This window comes from Bufo bufo, chromosome 1 (assembly GCF_905171765.1).
Source record: "Bufo bufo chromosome 1, aBufBuf1.1, whole genome shotgun sequence".
Classification (NCBI taxonomy): Eukaryota; Metazoa; Chordata; class Amphibia; order Anura; family Bufonidae; genus Bufo; species Bufo bufo.
In genome coordinates this window covers 38092142-38115690 of record NC_053389.1, presented here as the reverse complement: position 1 = coordinate 38115690, position 23549 = coordinate 38092142, and the positions used below count along the sequence as shown (strand labels likewise).

General features: G+C 47.8%; 1 protein-coding gene across 3 annotated transcripts in view; it reads right to left on the bottom strand.

Annotated features, from left to right (window-relative positions):
- The window catches only part of LOC120993629 (FXYD domain-containing ion transport regulator 5-like), an 81208-nt gene that overhangs the window by 37348 nt on the left and 20311 nt on the right, over positions 1-23549 (bottom strand). For all 3 annotated transcript variants that reach the window (XM_040422108.1, XM_040422114.1, XM_040422121.1), the window contains 2 exons: positions 13689-13766; positions 12299-12343 (listed from right to left, as the gene is read on the bottom strand). In XM_040422108.1, coding sequence (XP_040278042.1) covers positions 12299-12343; positions 13689-13766 — 123 coding nt within the window. The remainder of the gene's footprint in view (positions 1-12298; positions 12344-13688; positions 13767-23549) is intronic.

The window sequence follows — 23549 nt, the reverse complement described above, 5'->3', positions numbered from 1 at the left end:
TGTTAAGGGGGCAGGGTGCTGTTAGGTCACTGTTATGGGGGCGAACCCCTGAGGAGGTCACTGTCAAGGGAGTAGGGTGCTGTGAAAGTCATTGTTAAAGGGGCGGGCTGCTGTGAAGGTCAAAGTTAAGGGGATGGGCTGCTGTGGAGGTCCCATTTTAAAGTGGCGGGAACAGTGTTAAGGGGTAGGGGACTGTGGAGTTCACTGTTAAAGGGGCGGGTGCTGTAGAGGTCACTCTTATGGGGGATACTTATGGGGGATACTGTCGATATCTTTTAACGACACACACAAACATTAAATGAAATAGATGAAATATACCCGTGTGAAGCCGGGTCCTTCTGCTACTAAGAGTATAGTAATAGTAGTAGTGTGAATATCTCTTATATATATGAAAATTAGTTTCTGTCTGTCTGGACGTTTGTTTTTTATGCGTGACCAAACGACTGGACCGATCTTCACCAAATTTGGCACACAGGTACATCAGGTGTCCGGGAAGGTTTTAGACTGGGTCTCAAAACCGTTCCTCGTTCCTGAGATATTCCTCAAAAATGACCTGCATTAGCCAATACAAGTCCCCAACTGCCATGCACACGGTCACATGTGCCTTATCAGCCAATAGAAGCTTTCAGGCCCTTATTCTCCACATACACACTGTTTTACCCCAGGTTTCCATAATAACCCAGCCATTTTTCTTCACTGCTGTAGGTCAGCTTTAGGCTAGGGATACACGATGACACGCACAGCTCAGCAGACAGTATCAGACAATAGACTTAGATACACAGCAGACAGTATCACACAAGATAGGATTAGATACACAGCTCAGCAGGCAGTATCACACAGGATAAGATATTAGATTCACAACTCAGCAAGGATTAGATACACAGCTCAGCAGACAGCATCACACAGGATAGGATTAGATACACAGCTCAGCAGACAGCATCACACAGGATAGGATTAGATACACAGCTCAGCAGACAGTATCACACAGGATAGGATTAGATACACAGCTCAGCAGACAGTATCGCACAGTATAGGATTAGATACACAGCTCAGCAGACAGGATCGCACAGGATAGGATTAGATACACAGCTCAGCAGACAGCATCACACAGGATAGGATTAGATACACAGCTCAGCAGACAGTATCACATAGGATTGGATTAGATACACAGCTCAGCAGACAGTATCGCACAGTATAGGATTAGATACACAGCTCAGCAGACAGTATCACATAGGATTGGATTAGATACACAGCTCAGCAGGCAGTATCACATAGGATTGGATTAGATACACAGCTCACCAGGCAGTATCGCACAGTATAGGATTAGATACACAGCTCAGCAGACAGTATCACACAGGATAGGATTAGATACACAGCTCAGCAGGCAGTATCACACAGTATAGGATTAGATACACAGCTCAGCAGACAGTATCACACAGGATAGGATTAGATACACAGCTCAGCAGACAGTATCACACAGGATAGGATTAGATACACAGCTCAGCAGACAGTATCACACAGGATAGGATTAGATACACAGCTCAGCAGACAGTATCACACAGGATAGGATTAGATACACAGCTCAGCAGACAGTATCACACAGGATAGGATTAGATACACAGCTCAGCAGACAGTATCACACATGATAGGATTAGATACACAGCTCAGCAGACAGTATCACACAGGATAGGATTAGATACACAGCTCAGTAGACAGTGGGGCGGGGTACTGTAGAGGTCACTGTTATGGGGGATACTGTCTATATCTTTTAACGACACACAGAAACATTAAATGAAATAGATGAAATATACCCGTGCGAAGCCGGGTCCTACTGCTAGTCTCTTATAATATAAAAATGAGTTTCTGTCTGTCTGTTCTTTATGCACGACCAAACGACTAGACCGATCTTCACCAAATTTGGCACACAGGTACATCAGGTGTCCAGGAAGGTTTTAGACCAGCTCTCGGCTCTCTAGGATGTACCGTTTCTGAGATATTCCCAAAATATGATCTGCATTAGCTTTGTCTTTCACTCATATCCCAACTGCCATACACATGGTCACATGTCCCTTATCAGCCAATAGAAGCTCGCAGGTCCTTCCTTCGTCTCCACATAGACACAGTTTTACACCATGTTTCCATAACAACCCAGCCATTTATCTTCACTGCTGCAGGTCAGCTTTAAAGGGGCAGGGCGCTGTGGATGACACTGTTAAGGGAACAGAGTGCTGTGGAGTTCACAGTTCAGGGGGCAGGTAGGATGGCCATTCAGGCCATCCTCAAAAGACGGACTTAAAACCCCGCCCCTTGCCCCGCTAAGCCACGCCTCCGATCCGATTAGGCCACGCCCTCCCAGTCAGCCAACAGGGATTGAAAAAATTAAGTTAAAAATTAACTTCTGTCAGCTGCAGAGGTGGGAGGGACAGTGACTTTCTCCCTGCAGCTCACACTCGGACAGCACAGTGCTGTTGTCTTAGAGTGAACTATTCAAAAGGACATGTCCCCAATCTGATTAGTTCACGCCCCCTCCCACTCCTCAGCTGACAGGGATTGAAAAAATGAAGTTAAAAATCTACTTCTAGGTCCCGCTAATCCACGCTCGAGATCCGGTTAGGCCACGCCCACTCCTCAGCCGACACGGATTGAAAAAATGAAGTTAAAAATCAACTTCTGTCAGCTGCAGAGGTGGGTGGGATGGTAACTTACTCCCTGCAGCTCACACTCAGACAGCACAGTGCTGCTGTCTTAGAGTGAGCTGTTCAAAAGGAAATGCCCCCGATCTGGTTAGGCAACGCCCCCTCCCACTCCTCAACCGACAGGGATTGAAAAAATGAAGTTAAAAATCAACTTCTAGGTCCCGCTAAGCCACCCCCCCCAATCTGGTTAGGCCACGCCCCTCCCACTCTTCAGCAGACAGGGATTTAAAAAATGAAGTTAAAAATCAACTTCTGTCAGCTGCAGAGGTGGGAGGGACGGTGACTTTCTCCCTACAGCTCAAACTAAGATAGCACGGTGCTGCTGTCTTAGAGTGAGCTGTTCAAAAGGACACGCCCCTGATCCAGTTAGGCCACACACCCTCCCACTCCTCAGCCAACTGGGATTGAAAAAATGAAGTTAAAATCAACTTGTCAGCTGCAGGGGTGGGAGTGAGGGTGACTTTCTCCCTGCAGCTCACGCTCAGACAGTACAGTGCCAGACGGAGGACAGGGAGTCTGAAAGCCGGATTGTCAGGCCTAAAACTGGAGTTCACTGTTAAATGGGTGAGGTACTGTAGAGGTCACTGTTATGGGGGATACTGTCAATATTAGTGTTGATCGAGCACCAAAGTGCTCGGGTGCTCTGGCCGAACACATCGGGATGCTCGGGTGCTCTACTGAGCACCCGAGTATAATGGAAGGCAATGGGAGGACCATTGGGAGGTGCCGGGTTCATAGGAAAAAGTCAGAAAATGATGGAAACACCACCTAAATGGTTGCTACTGGGAACGATGTTGTCCGACTAGCCACTTTTACAGACTGACAATAATACGCACAAAACCGAAGGGAAAAAAATTGATTTTAGAGGAAAAATTGATAGGAAAGATTCTTTCCTGTATATTTACTAGTATATAAAGTGCTGCCAAAAATTACAAGGAAGAGGCACTCCGGTACAACCTGTATATAAAATAAAGGAGGGCCTCATTCACATTGTGGTACAATTGTTCAGGTAGTGGGACTCCTACGCTCATAAAGCCTATGCACTAAGAGAAAGGGCTGCCAAAAATTACAAGGAACCGGAACTCCAATACACCCTTCATTACACATAGAGGAGGGCATCATACACACCCTTGAAAAATTATGATTGATGGCCTGCTGGTGACCCTCAAAACATTTAGAGCAAGCGCCTGCTGATCTGACCATCTAAAACATTATGGGCGAGGGCCTGCTGCCGCTTTGATGACTCTAGATAACCTGGGGTCGATCGCACATCCCCGTGACGGCGACAATCCATTCGGATGTCTGGCCTATTAACTTTCAATGTTATTTTCAGAGCAAACCATGGTGACCATGGGTAACGGGGAAATCATGGTTCGATTCCGGGGAGGGAGCCTGAGAAACAGCTATGGCTACCACATCCAAGCAAGGCAGCATGCGCGCAAATTACCTATTAGGTATAATTAGGTGAAGGCCTGCAGGTAAGCTGACCCTATAAAACATTATATGAGAGGACCTGCAGGTGAGCTGACCCTCTAAAACATTATACTCTCCACCACTCGACTGAGACTGCCGTCACCAAAGTCAACAATGACCTACTGACAGTCAAAACCAAGAAACAATACTCTGTCCTCCTTCTCCTTGACCTGTCCTCTGCCTTCGACACTGTTGACCACTCCCTTCTGTTGCAAACTCTCTCATCTCTTGGCATCACTGACATGGCACTCTCCTGGATCACATCATACCTCACAGACCGGACGTTTAGCGCCTCCCACTCCCGCACTACCTCCTCGTCTCATTCCCTCTCTGTTGGTGTCCTGCAAGGCTCGGCCTAGGACCCCTGCTCTTCTCTATCTGCACTTTTAGCCTGGGACAGCTCATAGAGTCCCATGGCTTTCAGTATCACTCCTATGCTGACGACGCACAAATCTACCTCTGTGGTCCAGACATCACCACCTTACTATCAAGAATCCCACAATGTCTATCTTCTATATCATCCTTCTTCGCCTTTCGCTTTCTAAAACTTAACATGGATAAAACAGAATTCATCATCTTTCCCCCATCTTGCTCAACCCCCCCCAACAGACCTATCTACCTCTCCTTCAGACCGCACATCCAAGCCCTTTCCACCACCTGCCGCCTCCAACTCAAAAACATCTCCCGCATCCGTGCTTTCCTTAACTTTGAATCTGCGAAAATGCTTGTACATGCCCTCATCATCTCCCGCCTAGACTACTGCAACACTCTCCTCTGTAGTCTTCCATCTAGCACTCTCGCACTCCTCCAATCTATCCTCAACTCTGCTGCCCGACTAATCCACCTCTCACCCTATTACTCCTCTGCCTCTCCCCTCTGCCAATCCCTTCACTGGCTCCCCATTGAATTCACTTCAAAGTACTAACAAATACATACAAGGCCGTCCATAACTTGTCCCCTCCCTACATCTCTGAGCTACTTTCCCGATACACCCCCACACGCACTCTCCGATCCTCACAAGACCTCCTTCTCTCCTCTCCTCTTATCGCCTCTTCCCACAATCGACTCCAAGATTTCTCCCGTGCATCCCCCATACTCTGGAACTCCCTACCCCAACATATCAGATTCTCACCTACAGTGGAATCCTTCAAAAGAAACCTGAAAACCCACCTCTTCAGACAAGCCTACAACCAGTGACCCTGCTGCCTCTATACCGCCACGACCAACTTCACCCGCACTTACTGTGTCCTTTTCCCATACCATGTAGATTGTAAGCCCTCACGGGCAGGGCCCTCTCTCCCTCTGTACCAGTTTGTAACTCGTCTTGTTCAATATTAGTGCAATTGTCTGTATTATGTATGTATACCTCTTCTCATATGTACAGCGCTATGGAATGAATGGCGCTTTAATAATAAATAATAATAATATGCGACGAATAAGCATGTTGATATGATGGAAGAGGAGGAGGAGAAAAGGAAGATTCAACCATATACCCTTGTTTGTGGTGGAAGGGGTGCATCGGAATACAGTGTATTCAGTACATTATAAACAACACATTTAAAGTGCCTTTATGTTCAGCCACTTTCCTCTGGTGGAGTTGAGAAGTCATGGTCAATCCAAGCCTTGTTCATTTTTATATGAGTCAACCTGTCAGCATTTTCAGTTGACAGGCAGATACGCTTATCTGTTATAATGCCCCCAGCACCACTAAATACCAGCTCAGACAAAACGCTGGCAGCAGGGCAGGCCATCATCTCCAAGGCGTAGAGCACAAGTTCGTGCCACGTGTCCAGCTTGGACACCCAGTAGTTGTAAGGCACTGAGGGATCATTGAGGACGCTGACACGGTCTGCTACGTACTCCACCATCTTCCAAAACTTTTCCCTCCTTGTGACACTAGGCCGTGCATCAGGGTGAGGGTGCTGGCGGTTTGTCATGAAACTGTCCCAGGCCTTGGAGAGTGTTGCCCTGTCTCTGTTGGAACTGCTGTGTGTTCCCCTTGTCTCCCCTACTTGGTTGGCCAAGGAAATACGGACTCTGCCACCAGCGTTGTCAGATGGAATTATTTGGAACAATTTTTCCACAAGGACCTTCTGGTATTGCACCATTTTGCTCGTCCTCTCCACCAGAGGAATGAGAGATGAGAAGTTCTCTTTGTAGCAGGGGTCGAGAAGGGTGAACAACCAGTAATCTGTGTCCATGGGTCGTGGGAAAGGCAGCCTAACATGAAGTCAGCCATGTGTGCCAGAGTACCAACAGGCAAGACTTTGCTGTCTTCATCAGGAGGATGACTCTCAATCTCCTCATCCTCTTCCTCCTCTTCTATTCATCCACGCTGAACAGATGGAATAAAACTTCCATGGGTACTACCCTCTGTAGCAGAGGCAACCGTCTCCTACTCCTCCTCCTCTTCATCATCCAATTCGTGCAGAGAAGACAAACGGAGGGTGGTCTGGCTATCACCCTGTGTAATGTCTTTCCCCATTTCCACCTCTTCCACATGCAAAGCGTCGTCCTTAATTGTGAGCAGCGAGCGTTTGAGTAGACACAGAAGTGGGATGGTTACGCTGATAATAGCGTTATCACCGCTCACCATTTGTGTTGATTCCTCAAAGTTTCTTAAAACCTCACAGAGGTCAGACATCCATGCCCACTCCTCGCTTGTGAATAGCGGAAGCTGACTGGAAAGGCGACGACCATGCAGCTGGTATTCCACTACTGCCCTCTGCTGCTCACAAAGTCTGGCCAACATGTGGAACGTGGAGTTCCAGCGCGTGCTCACGTTGCGCAACAGCTGGTGAGCTGGCAATTTCAAGAGCTGCTGCAGCGTTGACAGACCGGCTGAAGCTGTCGATGACTTGCGGAAATGTGCACAAACGCGGCGCACCTTCACCAGTAGCTCAGGAAAATTGGGATAGGTTTTGAGAAACCGCTGAACCACTAAGTTTAAGACGTGGGCTAGGCATGGGATGTGTGTGAGCTTGCCGAGCTCCAAAGCCGCCACCAAGTTACAGCCGTTATCAGACAAAAACATGCCTCATTGTAGGTTGAGTGGCGAGTAGTGATGGACGAACATTGGCCGGGACGGTTCGCGCTTAAATGTTCGCGAACCATGTGTGTTCGCAGCGGGCCCCATAGACTTGAATGGCAGGCAAAACTGAAAAACCTTCAGGTCAATTTGCAGCCACCAAATAATTACTAGAAGTGCACAAATAGTCCCACAACATGGACAGTGACATATCAGATGTTTTTTCGAATTTGCGATTTCCATTCATTATTTTTTTCAATGCAAAATATCGGCAATGTAGTTTTCACGTATGCGCATGCGCAAAACAGTCGCCTGTAATTTTAAACATGAGCCTGTCACAAAAGTCCCTATAGAAGAGCAGTATTTGTGGAAGAAGGTATATCACACCCCTGCCTCAATCGTTTTTTTGGGGGGGGGCAACTGGTAAATCACACCAGTAGAAATTATTGGTTCCAATAGCGTTTGTCACTCTGTGTAGATGCGGTAAGGCAGCAAAACCGGAAACAACTGCTGCACAATACAAATGCACTATAATATACTTTCTATGTTACAAAGTATATTATAAGTATATCACACCCCTCAGTATGTCACACCTATTGATAGCACACCTATACCAGTCCTTAAAATGACTTTTGTGGCCCTATTAGCTAGCGTTTGGTGTCCCTAACAGCCTGTCCCTGCTCCACACAGCAACCTCTCCCTACACTGGCAAAAGACTGAATGTAAAATGTCTGTCAGCTCGTTTTTTTTTTAGAGGGTGGGGGTATGTCCATGTGCTGAAACATCTCAACTGGCTGTCCTGTACCACCTGATGGACGTGTCATGGGTCAAAGTTCTTCACAATATAAAAGAATATGGCGGGCGCGAATATCTCTATATGTTCGCATATTTGGCGAATCGCGAACGTGAAAAGTTCGCTGCAAAACTAACGCCAGGGAACCGCAAGGCCATCTCTAGTGGCGAGAGCCACAGCTCAGTCTGGTCTATTATCCCCTGCAACAGCTCTGCGGCGGTGTGCTGTTTGTCCCCTAAGCATATCAGCTTCAGCTTGGCCTGTTGCTGCTTCCCCACTGCAGTGCTACACTGCTTCCAGCTACTGGCTGATGGCTGACTGGTGCTGCACGTGGATAATTCGGAGGTGGAAGTGGAGGAGGAGGCGGAGGAGAAGTGGGGTTTGGAGCCGCTAACGTAGGTGCTGGTGGAAACCCTGATCGACGTAGGGCCCGCAATCCTTGGCATCGGTAGCACCTGTGCCATCCCAGGGTACAACTCGCTCCTGGCCTCCACAACATTCACCCAGTGTGCCGTCAGGGAAATGTAGCATCCCTGGCCGAATACACTTGTCCATGGGTCCGTGGTTAAGTGGACCTTCCCAGTAACTACGTTGGCCAGGGCACTTGTGATGTTACCGGACACATGTTGGTGTAAGGCGGGGACGGCACACCTTGAAAAATAGTGACGGCTGGGAACTGCATAACGCGGGACGGCCGCCGACATCAGGCTGCGGAAGGACTCAGTGTCCACAAGCCTAAATGGCAACATTTCCAGGGCCAGTAATTTGGAAAGTTACGAATTTAGTGCTATGGCCTGTGGGTGGGGGGCTGGGTATTTTCACTTGCATTCAAAGGCCTGGGGTTAGGACATTTGGACGCTGCACTGGGACATGGAAGTGGATATGGTCGCTGATGGTGCTTGCGAAGGTCCAGGTGCAGAGCGGGAGGCATCCGGACCTGCGCCTTCGACAGTGGATTGGCCAGCAAGTGACATAGAGGAAGAGGAGGCAGTGGTGTGACCCACAGACACAGATTGTGGACCCAAGCGTTCATCCAACTTTTTACGGTGCTTGGATGCCATGTGGCGGATCATGCTGGTGGTGGTGAGGTTGCTAGTGTTCACGCCCTGGCTCATTTTCGTATGGCAAAGGTTGCAAACTACTATTCTTTTGTCGACCGCACTTTCCTGTAAAAAAACACCATACTGCGGAACATCTACCCCTTGACAAGGGAGATTTCCGCAAGGGGGTGCTCCGTGGAACAGTTGCTCCCTCTGTACTGCTGTCCTCGCTCGGCTTTCCACCTTCCCAGGTTGCGTCAGTGACTTCATCGTCCACCACCTCCTCTTCCACTTCCTCACTCTGATCCTCCTCCTAATTTGTTGACCTAACCACAACCTCAGTGATTGACAACTGTGTCTCATCCTCTTCATCAACCTCTTGAGACAATAATTGCTGTTGACTCATTGGCAACTGTGTCTCATCATCATCCACCTCATTAAACACTAATTGCCGTTCCCCACCGTCATGTTCTTGTCACTGTGGATGCTCAAGAAGTTGGGAATCAGGACACAAGATCTCATGTCCCTCTTCAAGTGTGCCAAATCAAGTAATGGCGATGAAAAGAGCTCCTCGGAATATCCAAGTGAGGGATCACTTGTTTGGCAAGACTGTACATGGTGGGAGGAAGGAGGATCAGGGTGAGGATTGTGTTAACCAGACTCCTGGCTACTGAGACTGGACTTGGTGGAAGACAGGGTGGTGCTTAACCGACTGGAAGCATTATCTGCTGCAATCCAACCGACCACCTGCTCGCATTTGGCTGACTTCCCGAGCGTTGTCCTGCGCTGCCCTGCAAACTGGGACATGAAGCTAGGTATCGTGGAGGATTGTTTTTCTTGTGCTCTGGCCACGGCCTCTGCGTGAACCATCAGCATCACGGCCACTTCCTCGTCCCTTACTGCTCGCCTTCTTCATTTTAAATGTGATATATGCTTGAAAGTATGGGACACGTACAGTAGCGTAGGGTTTGGAAGTGTATGTGCAAATTTACAAAGGTATTTGTGATGAGAATATACAGGACAGGTACCGCAGGTAATGTCACTGTTCGCAGTGTCTACGGAAAAAGTGCTCTGGATGTCTCTGATATTTTAGGGATGCGCACACTTTACACTGGAAATGTTGCGCGAATAATTTAACTGTCCGCAGCGGCCTATTACACTGTATTTAGCACAGGATGCGCTAAAAATATATATTGCTGCTGTCACACACAATAGTCCTTAAAAGGAATTTTGGGTCTCTGAAATTTTTTTTGTATAAAAATCTTCCTATTACACTCCCTACACTGTCTGTCCCTTCCTATGCACAGCTCTCCCTAACACTGAGCAATTTAGCGCAGGTTGCGCTACAAAAATATATTGCTGCTGTCACACACAATAGTCCTTACAAGGACTTTTTTGGTCTCTGAAACATTTTGGCATTACTGGCATTACAATGAGGGCAGTACTTACCTGGACATTTATTGGCTGCATAGCAGCCAAGAAACGTGCGTGGAGGAGACTCGAGCATGGTGTTCGGTCGAGCATGCTCGATCAACACTAGTCAATATCTTTTAACGACACTCAGAAACATTAAATGAAGTAGATGAAATATACCCGTGCGAAGCCGGGTCCTTCTGCTAGTCTCTTATATACTGTATATAAAAGTGAGTTTCTGTCTGTCTGGACGTCTGTCTGTCTGTTCTTTATGCGCGACCAAACGACTGGACCGATCTTCACCAAATTTGGCACACAGGTACATCAGGTGTCCGGGAAGGTTTTAGAGCGGGACGTACCGTTCCTGAGATATTCCGAAAAAATGACCTGCATTAGCCAATACAAGCCTGCAAGTCTTTCTCTTCATATGCCAACTGCCATACACACGATCACATGTCCCTCATCAGCCAATAGAAGCTCGCAGGTCCTACTCCAGGTTGCCATAACAACTGATCACAGGTTTTAGCAGTTCGCAGGTCCTTAAATATTCAGTCATATGACGTGTATCAGCCAATATAAGTTCACATTTAATTTACCAGGTTTTCATAACAACATAGCCATAAATAGACTAAAGCTATACTGGATGTCAGCATTCTTATCAATTAAAGTTTTTAAACTACGGTACTCCTCATGCCTCCAAAAAGGAAAACTGCAGTTAGATGCAAGACTCCTGCAGCAAAATGCATGGCTGCTGCTCGAGCTAATGAAGACTCTCAGCAGACCCAAGCCCGTAAGACAAAATGTCGTGCGACACATGTCGTCATGTAGCCCTAGCCTTAAAGGAGCAGGGCGCTGTGGAGGTCACTGTTAAGGGGACAGGGGCCACTATTAAAGGGGCAGCTGCTGTGGAGGTCACTGTTAAGGGGTGGGCACTGTGAAGGTCACCGTTATAGGGGCGTTCACTGTGAATGTTACTGTTAAAGGGGGCAGGTCGCTGTGGAGGTCCATGTTAAAGGGGTGGGCAATGTGAAGGTCACTGTTAAGGGGCAGGGGCCACTATTAAAGGGGAAGCTGCTGTGGAGGTTACTGTTAAGGGGTGGGCACTGTGGAGGTCACCGTTATAGGGGCGTTCACTGTGAATGTTACTGTTAAAGGGGGCAGGTCGCTGTGGAGGTCCATGTTAAAGGGGTGGGCAATGTGAAGGTCACTGTTAAGGGGCAGGGGCCACTATTAAAGGGGCAGCTGCTGTGGAGGTTACTGTTAAGTCAGCGGGGTACTGTGAGGTTTCTGATAAGGGAGAGGGGTACTGTGGAGGTCACTGTTGAGGAAATGGGGTACTACGGCAGTCACTGTTAAAGGGAAGGGTGCTTTTGAGGTCTCTGTTAAGGGGGCAGGGAACAGTGGAGGTCACAGACAAGAAGACGGTACCCTATGGAGGTCAGTGTTAAGGGGCAGGGTGCTGTATAGCTTACTGTTAAGGGGGCTGGCCCCTGAGGAGGTCAATGTGAAGGGAGTGGGCTGCTGTGAAACTCACTGTTAAAGGGATGGGCTGCTGTGGAGGTCCCATTTTAAGGCACTGTGGGGGGGGGGGTCAGCATTAAGAGGCGGGGTGCTGTAGAGGTCACTGTTATGGGGGATACTGTCAATATCTTTTAACAACACACAGAAGCATGAAATGAAATAGATGAAATATACCCGTGCGAAGCCGGCTCCTTCTGCTAGTTATCAATAAAAATGATACATCTTAGTAATAACAGCAGCAAATAATAATAATTAATAATAGTAATTAATAAGAATAACAATAACATAATTAATTGTGCTGCATAATACAAGAAGATCAGTAAGTTTCCCTCACCGTAGATGAACCGACGATCATCATATTCTTTTCTTTTCTCTTCGTCTGAAATGTAAAGAAGGTTTTTATTAGATGATAAATGCCATTGTTGTCTCCTCACTGCAGCACTTCTATCCTTCTCATTAATCTCAGCGGATCAGCGGATCATTCATCATCTTACGGAGAGAGTACATTGTTGCACGAGATCAAAAAAACATGACTGACGCTGCTCTGATCCATGGCTGCCCCTGGTATTCAAAAAGAATGTTATCCAGGAGCTACACTGGATAATTATCTTGCTGTGTCCACAGGAGGGCGCTGCTTTTACTAATCATCATGCCATATCAATGTACGTTTTGTTTCACAAGCCAAGAACATTTTTGCAGGCAATGCCCTTGGTTAATGAATAGCATAAGTGATGGAGGAGTTTCCTGCCTCATTTTATTCTCTATAACCCCAATTATTCTCATGAGAGCCAAATCCTGGGCCTTGGTGCAAAATCTTTCATAGAGTCCCCCATGACCTTGTGCCATTTATAATGCTTATGTGATAGAGGGGTCGTTGGCCCCCTTCAAAACCAGGGCCTAGAATGAAGCTTCTACCCCTGCACCTGCTATCTACCCCCTCCGGCAATGGCCACGGCTCAGAGGAGTCTTGTAATTTCAACTCAGCGTTCTGCTGGATTATCAGATCACGCCAGACAAAAGTACTGGGAGCATTTTCAGCACCATGACATGAACCAACCACTAGAGCCATCATGTGTATGGCCTCCTATAACTGACTAAGGAGCTGCTCGGCACCATAGTTCACCGTCCCTTAGGCACTGTCTTATAGGGCTTGTCCACGCCTTTACTATCGGTGGCTTATCCTCAGGACAGGCAGCCAATATCAGGAGTCTGACACCCTGCACCCCCCAATCAACAGTTTCAGAGTAGCTCTGAATGTTAGCTCTGACCTGCACAGGTTTGTTCATTGAGTAGTGGATACGGCAGCGCCGCTCCTATTGTATTCTATGGGAGAAGCGCTGCAGTAACCAGCTCTATCCACTACACAATAGATGCAGCTGTGTAGTGCCGCCATCAACTTCCAAAGCTAATCTGAACCAGCTGATTGGGGAGGTTGGACCCCGCCATCCATAGTAAAGAAGCGGACAACCCCTTAAAAAGTACACCTCTATATAGAGAAATAAATATTTGTAATTTCTATGCTTAATAGAAACAGTGTGGGCACAGTCCTACTAATTGGGTGTATACACAGGGTCTGTCCTCATAAGACACCCCTTTAAATGAGATCCCATGGCTTTATGGAATGCAGTCGTCTCTAAAGCATTTACATCACTTCCAAACTTCTTCTTGACTTCCATGTGTATATAATAAGTATAGGGGGCGCTGCTGGACGCATCACTTCTCACCTCGGATCCTGGTATCGTTGGTGGAATCTGGTTTTCGGCTGCGGGTTCCATCCGTGGACGCAAAGATTGTAGAATATTCTGTACGAAGTAATGAGATGACATATTAATGACATGATGTCAGCTTCATTTGTCATGTGGGGGGGGGGTCCAGCAGGGGTTTAGATCTCAGTAGTTTGGGGTTTTCTTAGATTTGTAACATTTTCAATATATAATCATGATATAATGTTACCAATCCTGAATCCACCAGTAATACAGAGTGTAATTAAAGGGCTTGTCTAGTCTTCAGGGTTTGGATTTTATTGCCTTTTTTTAAGATCTCTGCTTGTTGTCAGAAAACCTATCCAGGCTGCATGCACACAGATGGTCAAAGTCCACTCATATTTCATAGCTCTAAAGCTTAGTTCACACTCAAAACTGTGGTGTAAATTCCACTCCTATCTGGTGACTTTTTGCATCTTGTACATGTGAATGGGATTTCTGCAACCTCATTCACGTCATGGAAAATTTCTGCGTGAAAAAGTAAAATAAAATCTGCAATAAAAAGTAAGACACTACCTAGTACTATGGATTCCAGATAAAAAGCTGGTGGTTTAGCTGCACTGAAACGGGTTATTCCTTGGGCAGGTCTGCAGCAGAGATCCAAGTGATTTCTGCTACGGATTTTGTGTTAAAATACTTGTCAGGAATTTAAAGGGCATGTGTTAGTAGGATCAATCCTATTAACAAGACGTGCTGATGGGTAGGGTTGATCCTGCTGATTAAAACAATATCTGCGTTGTGAAAATAGGTTGTGGGGTTCCACAGAAAAAATACTTTTGTTCTTTAAGGAAATGAGGGTTGCAGTGCACCGAGGGGTGGAGCCTATCCCTTAGTGCACTGCAGCTTTCCAGTGTTGGCCACGCCTCTCGGTGTATTGAAGCCTTAATTTGCATAAAGAATAAAAGTCTTTATCTCGAGAACACCACCTCCGATTTTCATGAGACAGGAGTAGAGTTGAGAGGACACCTTGATGTTCGGGTTCGGCAGGTTCGGCCGAACTTGAAAAAAAAGTTCGGGTTCGGGACCCGAACTTGACCCGAACCCGAACCCCATTGAAGTCAATGGGGACCCGAACTTAAGGGCACTAAAATGGCTCTAAAATAGTCCTGGAAAGGGCTAGAGGGCAGCAAAAGGCATCAAAATGTGCTTAAGAGCATGACAACTGTTCTGCAAACAAATGTGGATAGGGAAATGACTTAAATTAACATAAAATACAGAAAAATTAAAAATAACAATCTGGATCTAGGGGTAGGAGGTTGCGGAGGCGGTGGATGGGTGTATGTAGCGGTGTAGGTTGACGTGGCGGTGTAGGTGGAAGCGGCCGTGAAGGAAGAATAGGTAGCCAACACTGATTTGTGTTATATATTTTTTTTTAATTGGGGTATCCCCCAAAATATTGGGACATATAACAAAATAAAACTAAGAATAAGTGCACTTGAGTACAAGAATGGATGGTTGAGGCTGGTATAAATGTCTATTCTGCACAAGATACGGACAAGTCCTGTGGAAACCATGCCTGGTTCATTTTAATAAACGTAAGCTTGTCCACATTGGCTGTGGCCTGTGATAATGCTCTCTGCCGTGCTAAACGAACGCTCACACTATACACTGGCTGCAGGGCAGGTCAGCACCTCCAAGGCTGACAAAGCTTTTCCACATTTGGGCCATGCTAACCCTGTCTTCTCAGGTGGTGCCCCAGCTGCGTTGGCGACCTCTTCCTCCTCCTCTGCCTTTGCCTTGTCCTTCCACTGTGCCCCCGCTGTCAGGTGGGAATGCCATCACCAGCGTGCGCTTGTAGTCGCGCATCTTCCGATCAGTAACAGATGTTTTCACTAAATTTAGTTCCCTGTCAGCAATGCAGAGCAGGGGTTCATTCACGGCAAAAGGGGGTTCATGTCACCCAGCAATACAACAGAGGATTTGGAGAGATTTAGGCCCCTGTCACCCAGGCACAGCAGGGGTTTGTATACGCCAAAAATGGTAAAATGTCACCCGACAATTGAAAATAAGAATTTTTTTCAATTTAGGGCACAAAAATTGCCACTTTTTTGCAATAAAATGGCTCTAAAATAGTCCTTGAAAAGGCTAGAGGGATGTAAAAGGCAGTAAAATGTGCTTACGAGCATGGCAACTGCTCTGCAAACAAATGTGGATAGGGAAATAACTTAAAATGAAATAAAATAACTAAAAATTACAAATTATTAACCTGCAACTCAGGGAAGGAGGTGGATATGGAGTCGGAGGTTGAGGAGGCGGTGAATGTGGTGTTGTAGGTGGAGGCAGCAATGGAGGAGGAGGAGGCAGCCAACAATGTTTTTTTTATATTTTTTATTGGGGTAGGTAGCCCCCAAAATATTGGGACAAATAAAAAAAAAGAAAACAAAGAATCATTGCACTTGACTTGAGTACAAGAATGTATGTTTGATGGTGGTATAAATGTCTATTCTGCACAAGGTACAGACAAGTCTTGTGGGATCCAAGCCTGGTTCATTTTAATGAACGTGGGCTTGTCCACGTTGGCTGTGGACAGGCGGCTGCGTCTGTCTGTAATGACGCCTCCTGCCGTGCTAAATACACATTCAGAGAGTACACTGGCTGCAAAGCAGGCCAGCACCTCCAAGGCATACAGGGCAAGCTCCGGCCATGTGGACAATTTGGAGACCCAGAAGTTGAATGGGGCAGAACCATCAGTCAGTACGTGTAGGCGTGTGCACAGGTACTGTTCCACCATGTTGTTCAAATGCTGCCTCCTGCTAACACGCTCCATATCAGCAGTTGGGGCCGGTTGTTGCTGCGAGGTGACAAAGCTTTTCCACATGTCGGCCATGCTAACCCTGCCTTCTGAGGTGCTGGCGCTGACACAGCTGCGTTGGCGACCTCTTCCTCCTCCCCTGCCTTCGCCTTGTGCTTCCACTTGTCCCCCGGGGTCAGTCGGGAATGCTCTCAGTAGCGCGTCTACCAGCGTGCGCCTGTAGTCGCACATCTTCCGATCACGCTCCAGTGAGGGAATTAAGGACGGCACATTGTCTTTGTAATGGGGATCCAGCAGGGTGGCCACCCAGTAGTCAGCACACGTTAAAATGTGGGCAACTCTGCAGTCGTTACGCAGGCACTGCAGCATGTAGTCGCTCATGTGTGCCAGGCTACCCAGAGGTAAGGTCAAGCTGTCCTCTGTGGGAGGCATATCGTCTGCGTCCTCCGTATCCGCCCAGCCACGCACCAGTGATGGGCCTGAGCTGCGTTGGGTGCCACCCCGCTGTGAACCTGCTTCATCCCCATCCTCCTCATCCTCCTCCTCCTCGTCCTCCAGTAGTGGGCCCTGTCTGGCCACATTTGTACCTGGCCTCTGCTGTTGCAAAAATCCTCCCTCTGAGCTACTTCTAAAAGACTGGCCTGAAAGTGTTAGAGATGGACCCCTCCTCCTCCTCCTCCTCCTGGGCCACCTCCTCTTCCATCATCGCCCTAAGTGTTTTCTCAAGGAGACATAGAAGTGGTATTGTAACGCTGATAACGGCGTCATCGCCACTGGCCATGTTGGTGGTGTACTCGAAACAGCGCAACAGGGCACACAGGTCTCGCATGGAGGCCCAGTCATTGGTGGTGAAGTGGTGCTGTTCCGCAGTGCGACTCACCCGTGCGTGCTGCAGCTGAAACTCCACTATGGCCTGCTGCTGCTCGCACAGTCTCTCCAGCATATGCAAGGTGGAGTTCCACCTGGTGGGCACGTCACATATGAGGCGGTGAGCGGGAAGGCCAAAGTTACGCTATAGAGCAGACAGCCGGCGGCGACAGTATGAGAACGCCGGAAGCGCGAACAGACGGCCTGCACTTTATGCAGCAGCTCTGACATGTCGGGGTAGTTATGAATGAATTTCTGCACCACCAAATTCAGCACATGCGCCAGGCAAGGGATGTGCGTCAAACCAGCTAGTCCCAGAGCTGCAACGAGTTTTCGCCCATTATCGCACACCACCAGGCCGGGCTTTAGGCCCACTGGCAGCAACCACTCGTCGGTCTGTTGTTCTATACCCCCCCACAACTCCTGTGCGGTGTGGGGCCTGTCCCCCAAACATATGAGTTTCAGAACGGCCTGCTGACGTTTACCCCTGGCTGTGCTGAAGTTGGTGGTGAAGGTGTGTGGCTGACTGGATGAGCAGGTGTAAGAAGAGGAGGAGGAAGCCGAGTAGGAAGAGGAGGCAACAGGAGGCAAAGAATGATGCCCTGCGATCTTTGGTGGCGGAAGGACGTGCGCCAAACAGCTCTCCGTCTGGGGCTCAGCCGCCACTACATTTACCCAGTGTGCAGTTAGGGAGATATAGCGTCTTTAGCCGCGCTTACTGGTCCACGTATCTGTGGTTAGGTGGACCTTGCCACAGATGGCGTTGTGCAGTGCACACTTGATTTTATCCGATACTTGGTTGTGCAGGGAGGGCACGGCTCTCCTGGAGAAGTGGTGGCGACTGGGAACGACATACTGTGGGACAGCAAGCGACATGAGCTGTTTGAAGCTGTCCGTCTCCACCAGCCTGAATGACAGCATTTCATAGGCCAGCAGTTTAGAAATGCTGGCATTCAGGGCCAGGGATCGAGGGTGGCTAGGTGGGAATTTACGCTTTCTCTCAAAGGTTTGTGAGATGGAGAGCTGAACGCTTCCGTGTGACATGGTGGAGATACTTGGTGACGGAGGTGGTGTTGTTGGTGGCACATCCTCTGTTTGCTGGGCGGCAGGTGCCAATGTTCCTCCAGAGGCCGAGGAAGAGGCCGAGGCAGCAGCAGAAGAGGGAGCAGGAGGGGCCTGAGCCCTTTCTTGGTTTTGAAGGTGCTTACTCCACTGTAGCCCGTGTCTCGCATGTAGATGCCTGGTCATGCAGGTTGTGCTAAGGTTCAGAACGTTAATGCCTCGCTTTAGGCTCTGATGGCACAGCGTGCAAACCACTCGGGTCTTGTCGTCAGCACATTGTGTGATGTGCCATACCAGGGAACTCCTTGAAGCTGCCTTTGGGGTGCTCGGTCCCTGTTGACGGTGGCCAGTAGCAGGCAAACTGTTTTGGCGACGACTGCTCTTCTTTTGCACCCTGCTCCCGCTTTTGCTACGCTGTTGGCTCGGTCTCCCCACTGCCTCTTCCTCCGAACTCTGAAAGTCAGTGGCACGACCTTCATTCCATGTGGGGTCTAGGACCTCATCGTCCCCTGCATCGTCTTCCACCCAGTCTTCCTCCCTGGGCTCCTTTTCGGTCTGCACACTGCAGAAAGACACAGCAGTTGGCACCTGTGTTTCGTCATCATTAGAGACGTGCTGAGGTGGTATTCCCATGTCCTCATCAGGAAACATAAGTGGTTGTGCGTCAGTGCATTCTATGTCTTCCACAGCTGGGGAAGGGCTAGGTGGATGCCCTTGGGAAACCCTGCCAGCAGAGTCTTCAAACAGCATAAGAGACTGCTGCATGACTTGAGGCTCCGACAGGTTCCCCGATATGCACGGGGGTGATGTGACAGACTGATGGGCATGGGTTTCAGGCGCCACCTGTGCGCTTTCTGCAGAAGACTGAGTGGGAGATAATGTGAACGTGCTGGATCCACTGTCGGCCACCCAATTGACTAGCGCCTGTACTTGCTTAGGCCTTACCATCCTTAGAATGGCATTAGGCCCGACCAAATATCGCTGTAGATTCTGGTGGCTACTGGGACCTGAGGTAGTAGGTTCAGTAGGATGTGTAGCTGTGGCAGAACGGCCACGTCCTCTCCCTCCACCAGAGGCTCCACCAACACCACCACCATGACCATGACCGCGTCCCTTATTAGATGTTTGCCTCATAGTTAGCGTTTACAAAGCAAAGTAAAAAGTGTTTAAGTCTGTTAAAAAAAAATAACCGCCAATATAAACCCTGATGTAGGGTACTCACTTAATTATTATTTTTTTATATTATTATTTTACTCTATATGACAGCGGTATTTGTGGCCTAAATGTGACACTCAATTATGCACGTCTTATCCCAGATGTGCAGTATATGAGAGGGTTTTTTTCACCCCAGTATGCCAAAGCCGTATTTATGGCCTAAATATGACAGTCACTTATGCACATGTAATCACAGATGTGCAGTATATCAGAGGGTTTTTTCACCCTAACCAAAAAGCTGTATTTCTGTCCTAAATGTGACAGTGACTTCTGCTTGTCTAATCCAAGATGTGCAGTATATTAGAGGGTTTTTTCACCCCAGTAACCAAAAAGCTGTATTTCTGTCCTAAATGTGACAGTCACTTATGCACGTGTAATCCCAGATGTGCAGTATATCAGAGGGTTTTTTCACCCTAACCAAAAAGCTGTATTTCTGTCCTAAATGTGACAGTCACTTATGCAAGTGTAATCACAGATGTGCAGTATATTAGAGGGTTTTTTCACCCCAGTTTGCCAAAGCTGTATTTCTGGTCTTGCAGATAGCCTATGCTGGTGCACTATCGTTGGCTGCTGATCATGTATTGATATTGACTAACTGAAGAAAAAAAAGTTCGTTTTCAGCAGTAGTTGGCTCAGGGCAGGCTTAAAAAAATTGTGCACTGCACCCACAAAACACATTTTCTGTAGATCGCTGAGTACATAAACCAGTTCTTAATGAGATTTCTCCCTGATCTCTCCCTCACAGCAGCTGCAGCCTCTCCCTACACTAATCCGAGCAGAGTGACGGGCGGCGCTACGTGACTCCAGCTTAGGCTACTTTCACACTAGCGTTCGGAGCGGATCCGTCTGATGTTTCATCAGACGGATCCGCTCCGATAATGCAGACGTTTGCATCCGTTCAGAACGGATCCGTCTGCATTATTACTTAGAAAATTTTCTAAGTGTGAAAGTAGCCTGAGCGGATCCGTTCAGACTTTACATTGAAAGTCAATGGGGAACGGATCCGCTTGAAGATTGAGCCATATAGTGTCATCTTCAAGCGGATCCGTTCCCATTGACTTCCATTATAAGTCTGGACGGATCCGCTCGCCTCCGCACGGCCAGGCGGACAACCGAACGCTGCAAGCAGCGTTCAGGTGTCCGCTCACTGAGCGGAGCGGAGGCTGAGCGCTGGCAGGCGGATGCATTCTTAGTGGATCCACCTCCACTGAGAATGCATTAGGGCCAGACGGATGCGTTCGGGGCCGCTCGTGAGCCCCTTCAAACGGAGCGCACGAGCGGACACCCGAATGCTAGTGTGTAAGTAGCCTTAAATAGAGGCTGGGTCACATGATGCAGTTGGCCAATCACAGCCAATAGTAGGCATGGCTGTGATGGCCTTTTGGGGCAAGTAGTATGACGCTTGTTGATCGGCTGCTTTGCAGCCTTTCAAAAAGCTCCATAAAAATCGCCGAACACCGAACCCGAACTTTTACGTAAATGTTCGGGTTCGGGTCCGGGTGCCGAAAACCCTAAAGTTCGGTACGAACCCGAACTATCCAATCAGCTTCCGCCTTTCATTTTTAAGAGGTTCTTTCGAAAATGAAAGGTGGTAGTTGCTCTAGTTGCAATAATTAGGGATGAGCGAAGTGGAACCTTGGAACCGAACCCGAGTTCGGGAAATGGTTTTTTACAGTATAAATCAATTTCTGAAGTTATGCGAAGTCTAGCAAGACTTAGCAAAGTAATACCTTTGGCTCATCTGAGCCAATACATTCTAATACTGTACGGAGCGCTCTCTCCGTACAGTATTGAAGCGAAGTTGTATGCGAATCGACTTCGGATGTTTCATCCAAAGTCGATTCGCTCATCCCTAGCAATAATGATTGATAGTGGTAATCCTCGAACTGCTGCTCCCTAGGGTTATGCAGTGAATGTAGGGCACACCCTTACTTCCGTCGGGGCACATCCTGATATCGGAGCTCCTCCTGATTGTAGTTGGGGTGCCCTTGGTGTTGTGGGTTTGGTGTGGGTGTAAGGCAGGAGATGTAGGTGATGTGGCCGGCGAATGGTGCTGGAGTCAGTAACCAGGCCAGACATAGAAAATAAACATGCAGAATGGGAGTTGTAGTACATCCAATGGTAGCAAACACAGTTGCAAGCAATTCTCAGTGCAAATCTTCCCAGATAGCATTGTATGGATATAGGCCACGGTGGGGGTTGTAGTTTTCCTTCCCTCTATCTCTCCAAAGTCTCTTGCTGCAGGATCTAAGGCTGGCTGTAATTAGTGACTGTAATTTCTAGCTGAGAGTACAGAATTTGAGATATGGTGGACCAGACTGTTTCCAAATGTGAAGGGTGTATTGATAATGTCCCTCTCACTGCAGTAAAGTCTATGAGCCTTAAACAGCTAATACCTTACTGACTGTCTCCAGTGACTGACTCAGCCATGCAGATTCTGGACCTTCTAGTTCTTTCCTTTCTCTTTTCCAGGAGCACTGTAGAGTAGAGATGGGTTTCTCTCTGTGGATCTCTCAGAGATAGTGGTTCTCTGGGATGAAGGCCTAGCCCTCTGAGGAGTGAGCACATACAGGTTCTTTTCAAAAAATTAGCATATTGTGATAAAGTTCATTATTTTCTGTAATGTACTGATAAACATTAGACTTTCATATATTTTAGATTCATTACACACAACTGAAGTAGTTCAAGCCTTTTCTTGTTTTAATATTGATGGTTTTGGCATACAGCTCATGAAAACCCAAAATTCCTATCTCAAAAAATTAGCATATTTCATCCGACCAATAAAAGAAAAGTGTTTTTAATACAAAAAAAAGTCAACCTTCAAATAATTAAGTTCAGTTCTGCCCTCAATACTTGGTCGGGAATCCTTTTGCAGAAATGACTGCTTCAATGCGGCAATGTGGCATGGAGGCAATCAGCCTGTGGCACTGCTGAGGTGTTATGGAGGCCCAGGATGCTTCGATAGCGGCCTTAAGCTCATCCAGAGTGTTGGGTCTTGCGTCTCTCAACTTTCTCTTCCCAATATCCCACAGATTCTCTATGGGGTTCAGGTCAGGAGAGTTGGCAGGCCAATTGAGCACAGTAATACCATGGTCAGTAAACCATTCACCAGTGGTTTTGGCACTGTGAGCAGGTGCCAGGTCGTGCTGAAAAATGAAATCTTCATCTCCATAAAGCTTTTCAGCAGATGGAAGCATGAAGTGCTCCAAAATCTCCTGATAGCTAGCTGCATTGACCCTGCTCTTGATAAAACACAGTGGACCAACACCAGCAGCTGACGTGGCACCCCAGACCATCACTGACTGTGGGTACTTGACACTGGACTTCAGGCATTTTGGCATTTCCCTCTCCCCAGTCTTCCTCCAGACTCTGTCTGGCACCTTGATTTCCGAATGACATGCAAAATTTGCTTTCATCCGAAAAAAGTACTTTGGACCACTGAGCAACAGTCCAGTGCTGCTTCTCTGTAGCCCAGGTCAGGCGCTTCTGCCGCTGTTTCTGGTTCAAAAGTGGCTTGACCTGGGGAATGCGGCACCTGTAGCCCATTTCCTGCACACGCCTGTACACGGTGGCTCTGGATGTTTCTACTCCAGACTCAGTCCACTGCTTCCGCAGGTCCCCCAAGGTCTGGAATCGGTCCTTCTCCACAATCTTCCTCAGGGTCCGGTCACCTCTTCTCGTTGTGCAGCGTTTTCTGCCACACTTTTTCCTTCCCACAGACTTCCCACTGAGGTGCCTTGATACAGCACTCTGGGAACAGCCTATTCGTTCAGAAATTTCTTTCTGTGTCTTACCCTCTTGCTTGAGGGTGTCAATGATGGCCTTCTGGACAGCAGTCAGGTCGGCAGTCGTACCCATGATTGCGGTTTTGAGTAATGAACCAGGCTGGGAGTTTTTAAAAGCCTCAGGAATCTTTTGCAGGTGTT